Below are 12086 nucleotides of genomic sequence, written 5' to 3' on the forward strand. Positions count from 1 at the left end.
TCACCTGGAAACACATCCATGGTCTGAGGAAGTTATTAGTAAATATGAATTTATTGCACAGTCGATGGGGGCGGTGCAGGCAAGCAGTATGAGCTGCAAACAAATCCCGATGGAAAATGTAGAGATTGTTTACATGTGTGATACCACTGGCCATTTGAATTTAAGTAAGTGTGTTAATTTTCATTCTGAGTACTGTGTGTATCAAAAATAAATATTAATTTGTGCCTTTTAAAGAAACTATAGGCCTTTTTCATTTTCCAAAGAAGTATTTGAGCCGCAATTACTGACAACAGCTCCTGCAGAATTGTAAAATTATTGTATAACACTGGAAAATGAAATTTTCATAAGTAATTAATAGTCAGGTTATGAACCCAACTAAATTTGGTAAATTTTTCTCTATTGCCACCACTATTGTGAAAAGTGGCTTTTAACCACTTTCTCGACTGGTACTGATGTTCCGGCTCCTCAGAGTACCAAGTGGTATCAGTTTGGTGTTTGCAACTGGCATCATCATGACAAGAAACTTTGAGGACCTGGTTACACGACAATGTTTCGAGTGAAAACGCTGCCGTTGTTGTTATCGTCCATCTGCTCGTGCATGTGCAGAAGAGCTATTTACTCTGAGAAATCTGCACTTGATGCCTGATTTGCCATCTGTAGACGACCAACTCTTGAAGAAATGCCATCAAGGTTAAGGACAATTTACTTGTGAAGCATGAGAAATGCACAGCCCGGTGTATAAGGAATCTCAGACGCCTTCACATGAGTGCCAAGTAAAACCGCGTGAAATGTAGCTCATGGCTAAGTCTTCCAGTGGCTTTATTAAAGTGTAAACATACAAGAGTCCACTCCGAGTCACGGTGAACACCTTGTGCTGAAAAGCAGCGCTGTCTCGCTTAAGCACTCACCCGTCATATTTGTGGAGATTGGCGTCCGTTTTCAAGTGGTCCCTGGCGTGATTGGCGCGCTCCGTCACTATGGACACAAATCAAACGGCGGGCATTAGTGCGAGCCGAGTGAAAAAGAAACGAGGAGACGAAATCTCTCGGCTCTTTGCGGCATGGCTGCTAGAACTAGCGTGTTATTACAGGCATTTCTTTGAAAGCCAAGACAAGGGACGCACTGCAGGTTTGAGCAGATTAATGTGGAGAAAAGGCGTAGGCAGAGAACAACCTCATTCAGCTATTCTAAATTAGCCGGCGAAATGAGCCCTGAGCCCCTAAAAACAATATTTCAACACGGAATCTGTTTACCGGGCTTATAACACAAACACAATACTGCAATTCATAGTGACTGTGGGAAGCCCTGAGTGGATAGCATTCACTGTGATGGACCATCCCAGACTATGTGTAGCTGTAGCAAACACTTATTGAATAATAGATGTGTTTGGATAGCCGAGCTTATCAACTATCACAGCTTCCATTAAGGTGGTGGCGTGATTAATGGCACTATAAGCCAAATCATATCCTTGCAAGTCTCTTCAGTCCCAGCGAGAGACCACGCTGGCAGTGGAGATGTATACGCCGGCCATCGGGACTCATTTTTTATTTAAATGTTGAAGGACGCCACTGATAGGGACCCACCAATCACATCGGCGGAGATGCCGGCGCGGCGAAACAGTGGAGCCACCTTCTGCTCGAAGGTACGCTTCCCTCGCCGCTTCCCTCCGAACGGATTGATGTAGACCAGAAGGCTCTTTGGTCGGCTGGCTGCAAAATGGAGGGAGAGAGAGGGGTATGGCACACTCATTAAAAATGCGCGGTGTTTACCTTTTTTACAAATGTGTAAGTGACAGCGGCTTGATGAAGTTTTCATTAACCGCAGACCTTTCTCGGAACGCTCAGTCAACGTGACGGGCTCCCAAAACACGCGGCGCCGCGAAATAAATGGCGTGTCTACCGACTATGGGGGGGAGTGTGAAGCGATTCGGGGGCACTGCATCATTCGGTGATAAACCTACGAAACGCCGCATTGGAGAATGCTAAATGGCTTGTTTACTGCCGCCATGGACGACTGCGCTTTGCACAACAAAACCCGAGATACAGCAGCTGCTGCTCAAACGGCAGAAAATGAATGGATCGGGATCAAATGTTAAATGAGCTCAAAGAAATATAGCGCGACGCATTGTTTGGCAATAAGACAAAAGTTCCATTAGATTACATAAATGGATTGTCACCGGGTGATGTACAGGTGTACAATAGAGGGGAGTAACACCAGTCAGGACTTTCAGTTTGAAATGAATATAATTAACTTTCTTGAATTGTTGACGGCACACACCTTGAACTCGTAATACCATTGTGGATCCCAAACTTTATCAGATCGCCTCTAACAAAGACTGCCGACCCCCCTTCTTCTATCTCTGATCAGCCAATCCTGATAGACACTCTCACTGCAATACAAAAGCCAGGGCAGTTTCGTTGACATGTGTAAATCTACTTTTAAAAAGCAAAGAAAACCTTAAGCCAACCTGTGATCTCTGGCATCGCTTCGAGGGAGTCCAGACTCCAGGTTGGGAAGTACAAGTGATTTTTTTTATTTATTTATTTTTTACCACACAGCAGAACAACTGAAAACTTATGCGAATGGTTTTTAGTAAGATCGTATTAAACAGTATTTTAATAAAAAAAGAGTAATAAAGCTTGATATGTTGTAACTGTCTTATTTAACACCTCAACATCTCATAAGGATTCAATGATGGATTTCTAGTCAGTATTTTCATATCTTTTTACAGACATACGTCCCTAACAGCACGTCTAGGTAATATTATTACTCCATGTTATTCATGTTTAATCGTGCCGGGAAAAAAAAAAAGTTGTACTTCAATCCACTAGTTCTAAGTTTACGATGCTGTTGTTGTGTTCGGTGTTGTTCTTTATGTCTCTGCCTCGGGTCTGTCGGTAAGAGGAATGCAGAAGACCACCCCGACTGCAGGTTTGCCCGTGGGCTGTCTCCAGGGCAGGGCGCATAATACACTGTTGAAGGTGAGGAACTGACTTTTTCGAAGCAGTCGCGCACGCTTCACCTTGAGACGGAAAGCTCTTTGCTGCAGTACAGCTCGTCTTGAATGACACTTTAACAAATGCATTGACGTTAAGTGCAGTTTTGATTTTTGATTTTTTTTTTTTTTTACTTTTTTTATATGGTCGAGATGTATATACTAAATTCTAGATGTAGTTATATGTACTTAATTGCCAAGTTACTGTGAGATCCTTAAGTACAAGATAATAAAAGAAATGTTATCTTGACATCTAAAGTACCTTTTTTCCCCTCTTTATCAGTCTCCGTCAATCAAATAGTTTCTTTTGCTTTTTTTACTCTTTCACCTGACTTGAGCCTTTTTCTATATTTCCACATTTTTCCTATTTCCGTTGCATGCATAAGTTTGGTCTGTGTTGACAAAGTACGCAAACATAAATCGGACTATTTCTGTCGAGTAGATCTCGTGTCTGAACAGAGAAGTTGATGCAACGGCTTCCTTGGGCTCTCTAATGCTTTCTGTCCTATCATGCATGTTAGTATCTCTCTGAGGTGATCCATCAACCCCCACGTGCACAACTGCTGTCAACCGCTTAAATTGCATTAGAAATCCAAACACCTGAACTTTACAGTTTTCTCTTTGCTGAACAAACACCGATCAGCCGTCCCATTATGACCACTGACAAGTGGCGGCAATCACACTGATTATGCCTTGGCAGCTGTTAGTGGGTGGGATGTACTTGGCAGCAAGTGAACATTTCTTCCTCAAAGTTGACGTGTCAGAAGCAGGAGGAATAAGAAAAGATGAAAGATTTGAGGGAGTTTGACAAGGATCAGGCTGTGAGGCCTTGAAGAGCGGGTCGGAGCAGATCCAAAATTGTGGCTCCTCTGAGATACTCCCGGTGTGCATTTCTATCGGTGGAATCAAAAGGTCCTGTCTCACTGAGGCATGAGGGGGGGTTGAAGGCTGATCCAACAGAAGAGCTACTGTAGCCTGAATGCCTGCGCCGCAATTTGTTGAATATGAGGGAACAAAAAAAGAAAAAAGGCACAAAAACAACATTTGTCTGATTGGTTCTCCAAATGTGCTGCTGGCTTGACAAACATCCTTTCAACATCAATCCTGAATGCTTGATTTGGTTTAAACAGGTGCTGTCAAACGATTAACATTTTAAATAAGATCCATCACAGGGCTGTTGTGGATTAATTTTGATTAATCACGATTAATTATCATTAGTTCTTAATCTAATAATCGTTGTCATTTTGCATGAACAAAGAGACTCGCGAAAGAAGGGAATGTATATACGCACGGTTTATTAAACCTCTTTAATGGTTCATGTAAACTGAAGAATTTCTTTATCAAAACAAACATTTATCCACATTAATGACATTTTAGGAGAGAATCGCTGAATCTGTCATTGTTTTTAGTTCCACTACAGCTGGATACTTCTTAATGCAAATGAGCCGCTACACGGCCACAACACACCGCCCCACAACCAAGCGTGCACCGCTTCACATAGACAATGAATGGGCTGCGAGAAATTGACCAATCTTGTGCACAGGTACATTTATTCTCCTCTGCAGTTGTGCTGATTGAGTTGAAATTTTTAAATCATGACAGATTAATCCACATTTAAGTGTTAACATTGACAGCCCTAGTCTGTTTCATATTTGTCTGTGCAAATATGCATTTGGCCAGAATCCTGCCTCCAAGAGTCAATATGCCGATTCTGATTGGGTTCAAAGTGCAGTTATGGAAAATCAATAGCAGCCACGTACTGAGTGAGGACAGCTGCTCGTTGGCGACTCGGACCCACTGCTCGCAGAGCGCCTGGCTGGTGCAGTGGAAGGTGACGTCGCTGCACCGCCACTGGTGCTGCCTCGTCCTCCTCACGTAGGAAACTGGGAAAGAAAAGCAAAAAAAAAAAAAGGAGCTCTTAAACCGCTCGCCAAGCACCGGAGCACAGCTTTTCAGACAGCCAGGACTGTTTACACAAGTGAGATGCCATCATCAAAACGAGAGAATTCCTTATCGGCATCTGATAACGTCCTCCATTCATAACGCGTGGCTATGTACAAGCTGTCATCTGGAAGTGCCTTCACAGATTGGAATCACTTAAACACATCACAGCCTGTGTGCTCTTAAAGCATCTCTTTTCTGCCCATTAATTCTTTTTCCTGCTGACTGAGTTTCGTGCGACCAGGTTTATCCCTGAGAGCGAACTCGACCACCCAGGTCAGTCAGATATATAAATGAGTAAAAGTAAAGAAGGGAGAGAGAAAAAAAAAAAAAAGAGGCAGACGGAGTCAGATAAGTAAAACAGGGCTCAGCTGACAGTCAGACTGGAGTCAACTAATATCCTCCTCGGAACATCACTGAAATATTTACATTAAGGAGCGGGAAAAAAAAAAAAAAATCACTCGCTAAGCACTTTGACAGCAGATTCACTCGCTAAGCAATTCCAAGTCAAATTATCCAACTAAGCATTTTTTTTTTTTTTTTTTACCCCTTCATCTGATAGAAAAGTTAACTTTTCAGGCAAGTTCCTCAGTCTAAATCATTTTCAGTACATGGTACTTACAGTGGGAGAAACACTCGGGAGTGGCAGCAAAAATTCATCCTTTTAATAAGTTACATAATCAGGATGTAAGTGATGGGGCCGCGTCTTCTGAAGCCAAGTTTCCCCAGACTGTGGGAATGCACTCACGTCAGGCTGGACGCGGTTTCATGCCAGTGAAAGCTCAATTTCGAGAGGTCATTTTTTAACATTTTGGCTGGGATGAATAATGTAAATCCGATCTGGTTTGGATATAATCTAATGGCTCCAAAATCAAGTCACTGGCGTGCTGCCATACCCAGTCGGGTAAAGCATCAGAGGATCCTCTGGTTTATGCATCACTTTCTGAGATTGTCACAGTCTACAGCTCATTTCTAGTCGCTTGTGATCGGTGGTGCTGAACACTGGCTTTTGGCACAGTGACCCAAAATGATGTGGCATTAGCCTACTTTAGTAAAACCAAAGCGTCAGTGGTAAACTTTGTTGTTGGAAGGGAAAGAAAAGTCACTATAAAAGAGCAAATTTATCAATTTACCACCTGCATGAGTCATCAGAAAGAAAAGTCATTTTTCTAGAGAACAAAAATGTCCGATCAAGGACTGTCGAATTGGAAAGGCGTCATTAGGGTTACAAACGACAGGACAATTAAAAACAACCATTTGTTTCACAAGCTGGGCTGTATTCTTTGACTCAACAGTTTTCATGTGGGCTCTAGTGTAGGATTTGTACCTGTGAATGAATAGGGATGCTGCTGCTGCTGCTGCTGGGTGCGCTGCTTTGGCTTTTTCCGTTGCTTTCTGAGCTGAGTGGGGTCGTCGCCTTCGTCGTCGTCGTCGTCTCGTGTCATGCGAACAGCCACGATTTCACACATCTGCACTGTATGACCGTGAGCTGGGATGAGAGGAAAGATACAGAACTTGGTCAAATGACTTACTCGAAGACTAAAGCGGAGCCCTATTTTTGTCAGTACGTTCAAAGTCAGACAAGTCCGATTTCAACTGAAACAACAAGACTTCATGGAAAATTCTATTATAAATCTTTATATTAATAACTGATCCTAACACTCCATGTAATGTGGCAGGAAGGGCTCGAAAAATTCATTCACAAAGGATTGTCATACAATTCCTCTCCCATTAGGCATCTGTGACAATCATAACTTGAGTTTTCTACATGGTAGCATCATATTTGTACATGCTTTATAGTATTTCACAGTATTTTGGCTATTTCAATGATTTGTGTGCGCGGCTCTTCCAGTGTTGCATGGGACTATGAAGTTATTTTATTCTGACTTGCAGCATTATGATAAACTGAAACTCTACACATTTTTTTTTTTCTTTCGCAAAGAGGTTATACCGTTCTAATTTAGAAATGCTCCTCTGAAGTGAATCTTTAGCCGTGAAACAGAGCCAGGCAGTCTTTAAAGGCCTCATAAAATTAATGTCAATGATTATTGATCATGCGAAAGGATTTCTGTTTAAGAAAAATTATTTTTTTTAATTAGTAAAGATGCTGTTTCAGCTCATGAAAGTACTAATAAATACAATCGCATTCAGAATTGATCGTGAAAAACTACTAAATCCATCAAGTTAATGTCACCATTCTCATTCTATAGGATGATTATTATAACTACTTTATGTACTGTGCATTCAGTGGTTAGTTCGGAGGGGAACAATTGAAGAAATTAGCACAAATACAAAATATAGTCACATGCCACATAAAGGGTTGATGCAAAGCAGACATCCTGTGAAGATGCAATTGAATCGCAATGGTCCAGAAAACTTTCAAATTCTACTGGATACTGAATTACCAAACGGTCCTCGGTGTATTATAATGGTTATGAGTTACTTTGAAGTGGAAACACCCCAAAAATAAATTATTCTGCACAGATAAAGACAAAGATAAAACGACTCATGAAATCCATATTTTCTTTAATAGTATGGCAGCAGTGTTGCGGGACGATGTCCTAACATCAGTGTTAGATGGTGCTGATCCATCACTGCTACTCTCACTCATTAGACTCATTGCAATGTGTTCACGTCACAAGATTTAAACTGAGTTTGTATGCTATTTTAGTTAAGATCTGTAGATACGTAAATGTTTCTTAATCAGGTCAGTTGTGATAATATCAGAGTAAAACAGTGAGCTGAAGTTTCCCATCTCACTCTTAATAAGCTTTGTTCTCGTCCTTGTAAAGGCAGCTTGTATTACAGTGGCCGACAAGCATTCACTTGACAAAGAGCAAAGTCAATGAGAATAATGTGGTCGTATCCCAGGAGAGTGTTTGGGAAGGAAACGCATCCTCTTGTTCGTCTTTCCCACGGGAGCAAAATTCAGCCCGCCGGTTCAAAATGAATTCAGTACGACGCTGAGGTTTTTTTTGGTTTTTTCATAATGGCTGTCAAGCTTTCTCAGCGCGGTGTGGCCCGGTTCCTCCGGCAGTGTCAAGTAGGGGCGGGTTGACTATATGTAAGAATATAACAGGTGGTAATTTTTCTGTACTGAATGGAAACACAGTGCTGGAAAAAAAAACAACCACATTATCCTGTGTTGTAACACTCTTCTTACTGGATTTTTTTTTTTTTTCCAAGATAACTTCAACTTTCAATATCTGGCAGTTCTTCAATATTCCAGTGTGTTTTTGACAGGATTGACAAGCTCATGTTCCCAATATGTGACACACTCTTGAATCCTGCCAGTGATTGGACAATCATGCTGCGGAAGACCAGGAGGCGAAAGTATCAACTCGTACAGAGACGGTCTGATCGTGGTGTGAGCTGCAAAAATGTTCACACCTACTAGTTTCTCTCTGTAAAAAGTGCTTTATGAATAAAGTTGAATTGAATTGAATGACACCCTGCTGATAGCCACTAGTCAGTTAACATGTTCATTGATAGCAGGTGTGGTTAAAAGTCATGTCAGATGTGTGATTAGAATACACGCAATATTTCAAAGTAAATCTTCTCAATATACCTCAAAATGTGTATTTGATCAAATACATATCAATACGTTTGAATTAAATGGAGGACTATTCAAACTTTGCTCAAGCAGTTTTCAATGGGGCCTATTTAGATATCTTTCACAAGGCTGAAGAAAACACTTTAATTGCGATTTGTTATTAAGATTTTTTTGATGTCAGTGTCACCAACATACCGAAGAAGTAATAAGATGCTTTGTTCTCCTGAAGTGTACCACCACTTGGTTGTGTAAGAAAAAATAAATAAATAAATAAATCAATGTTTTTGTGGTTTATCTATGCCTGTGGAGGCATTCATCCACGCAGTTAGACACAGTCGTTTGAACACCCTCGCACTGACGTGATGGGCACCCAGACCCGTGACTCTCGCCGGTCTTTATGTGAAACAGTGACCAGGGTAAATAAAAACAAAAGCAATAGAATAATTCGAAAAAAAACTCCGCGCCGGGGAAGGCGACGCCTAAATATTCGACTCCGGGCCTCTCGATCTCGCCTCTTGAACCATTTCTATTTAAATTCACAGACGCTGAGCTTTCAATCAAAGTGGATGGACGCTCGGAGAACAAATCCAAAACTGCACTTTTGTGCTCGGAAAGGACAATATTACTTGCAATGAGTTTAACTGACCTCTTCAACTGCATCACATACAGGCATTCGAGTCTCTCCTACAAATTTATTCAGCTGATATGGTGAAATGGATGGGAGGGAGGCATGACATATTATTTCTCTCCTGGGAGTCTGAGGGAATAGGATTTCATTTCTTTCTCAAATAAAGATGATACGCCATGCGGGCATGAATAACTTTATGGCCATCGATATTCACACTTTGACAAATAGGAAGAAGAGTTATGGTCCTGTGGGTAATGGCTTTATTTCGGAGGGGGTATGGGGGGTGGGGGGAGAAAAAGAATGAGGAGTTTCATTTTAAGCATTTGAAATATGGCACATGGCGCTCTGCCAAACTGTATGTTAGGGCTGAATTAAAAAATATAACGAATTACTGATATTTCCCCTGACTTCGAGGGTCAAATGAGGGCCGACTTTAAAGTGACATCTGATTCGTCGTATGCAGTTTTAATTCACGCTGCACTTTCTTCATTAAACGTGCAATATCTTGTTGAGTTGAATGCTGCTTTTAGTCACTTTTTCCTTGATTTTTGTGCTTCTGGCCTTTTGCCACCGGGTATAATGTAATAGATCGGTGAAATATGATGAGGTTTCAACACAAACTAGAGCAGTTCAGCTCAAACCCTGCCTTCCCCCTCTTGCAAATCACAAGCTGACACTGCCCAAGTCTTCCTTGTTGAGTGACTCCCTGCTAAAATACTGGATCCAAAGTGATTTTATCGCCTGTTCTCAGAACACAAGTAGTATACATGTGTAGATCACATAGTGTGAAGCTTTGTTTTTTTAACCGTCTCTTTTGTAAACTCCATATTCTTACCTGTAGTTACATCTTCCTGAAATTAATGAAGACATCCCACACCGTAGAGTATTTTCAAAACCGTGACTTCAAACAGATGAAAACCATGCACTCTGTATGTTTCAGTTGAGGACGAAAATATGCACATATTAATAATACAAGACTAACGTCACAGATTTGAGTTTTGGGCTACAAGTTCATTGATATGGCTTCTCGGCTCGGGGGTTTCACATATTTGACTCATTTAGTCGAGTTGTCAGTAACTGAGAAGGTGACATGTCATCTCATTTACTACATCACTCCACTCCTGCACTGTGGGAACCGATGCCTGTTTTTTTTACACGCAGATAAGAAATGCTTGTTGCCGTATCCAGTGTCATTCTCTCCCCATCTCCATTAATGAGTTGGTTGTTTCCTCCATTGTTTTTTTTTTTTTTTTTAACTTGTTTTTCCGTGAAAGACTTGTTTTGGCTTTATTTTAACATGCAAATAAATCCATTTGTGTGGTTGATTTTTAGCACACCTGCACACTCCCACGATGCAGCGGGAATAAACTCAAATCAACTTCTGCGGTTGTTTCTGTATGCGACCTCTCATGCTGATAGATTCAAATCGAAAATGTAATCTGATTATGTTGGAAAGAAATGTTTTTTTGTTTTTTTTTCCCCTTCTAATTATGTCATGCAAGTCTACACAGATAAATAAGGCAGATTATCTTAGCGACAATGTGCAAGAGGCAGGAACGAGGTTCAAGATAACTCGTCTAGAAATTCTGCATTCGCCGTTTGTCTCACATCTGAATCAAATACCTTGTAATCAAGCTGTCCTTCAAAATTAAGAGGAATTCATTACAGTATCTAATCTTGTATCTCAAGCATTAACATGTTTTGGTTTTTTTTAATCTCGAGATCCCTGGCATATGATGCAAAGAAAGGGGCAAAAAAAAAATAACAAATGGGTGAAACTAATCTTTTATGCAAATCACCCATCAGACAATAAAAAAGACAAAAAAAAAAAAATCAAAGCATTCACAACGGAGTCGGCGGTTGTAGTGTGGTGAAATTAACCCCAGAAACAAAGTCCCAGTGAACCGTGTTGGAAAAGGAGCTTGGAGACAATCACCGGCATACACACACACACACACACACACACACACACACACACACACACACACACACACACACTGTGTACTCACTGAGGCATAAACAATATGGCAAGTTCACAATAATCCCATCACCACACACATATACACACACACACACACACACACACACACACACACACACACACACACACACACACACACACACACACACATACACACACAGATTCTCCCACTTTTTTAGCTCACTACAGTCCTTAAGCTACATGCTAAGCCCTCGGCCATACAAGGCAGATCCTCTCTGCTCTGCTCTGACATACATTTTCTTTGTGCTTGAGAAGAATCTGAGTGCTGGCAGCCAGCCAGGGTTGTGCTGCCTATTCATACCAGGGGGCTCAGTGTGCGACTGCGAGCCGAAGAGGTCTGCTATCTGCAAGAAGTCAGCTTTTCAGGAACCGCGGGGCAGAGAGCTTTATTTTCTTTATTTTCTTTTTTTTTGGAAATGTCTGGAACTTGTTCTGCACTTGGAAGAAGAGCAAATAAATGTTTGTTTGGTTGTGGCAAAGCTGCAGTGACACCTGTCTGAGAACGCTGATAAGGAAGACTGGCGACATTTTGGGTAATACATCTGGCTTTTACTTCCTGCATCCATTTGTTTTGGGGAGAACGAGCAGCATGCGATTCCCCTTTTACTCCATGTAATAAACTCTAATGGACAAAAATATTCTTTCTTTCCTTCATGCAGAGAGTAATGTCAGGAGATCAGTAACATTATCTAATGTCTATCATAGATATACAGCATGGCATGAAGAATACGGAGAAATAAGCTGAAGCTACTCTGGCTTTCTGAAATTGTAAAATGAAGTGACCCAGGGGTCACCGAGTTTCACCAAGAGAGAGGAAATAAGCCATAAGGTCATATTTACTCTCAAACATTTAAACGCATTATTAAGCTTGCCGTGTGCGAATACAAGAAGACTGTTATGCATAAGTTATATTACACTAAAATATTGAATTGATTCTTCAAAATTGTAAATGTACAGTTCAGAGGTC

The 12086-nt window shown here is 41.1% G+C and overlaps 1 protein-coding gene across 2 annotated transcripts in view; it reads right to left on the minus strand.

Annotated features, from left to right (window-relative positions):
- cerk (ceramide kinase) overlaps window positions 1–12086 on the minus strand; it is a 43129-nt gene that overhangs the window by 21577 nt on the left and 9466 nt on the right. Inside the window, exons 2-5 of one of the 2 annotated variants that reach the window (XM_080491714.1) lie at window positions 6264–6425; window positions 4756–4878; window positions 1584–1709; window positions 909–975 (exon numbers count right to left, since the gene is read on the minus strand). In XM_080491714.1, the coding sequence (XP_080347840.1) occupies window positions 909–975; window positions 1584–1709; window positions 4756–4878; window positions 6264–6425 (478 nt within the window). The remainder of the gene's footprint in view (window positions 1–908; window positions 976–1583; window positions 1710–4755; window positions 4879–6263; window positions 6426–12086) is intronic. The other variant, XM_080491715.1, reaches the window with a different exon arrangement.

This window comes from Lipophrys pholis, assembly GCF_963383615.2.
Source record: "Lipophrys pholis genome assembly, chromosome: 22".
Classification (NCBI taxonomy): Eukaryota; Metazoa; Chordata; class Actinopteri; order Blenniiformes; family Blenniidae; genus Lipophrys; species Lipophrys pholis.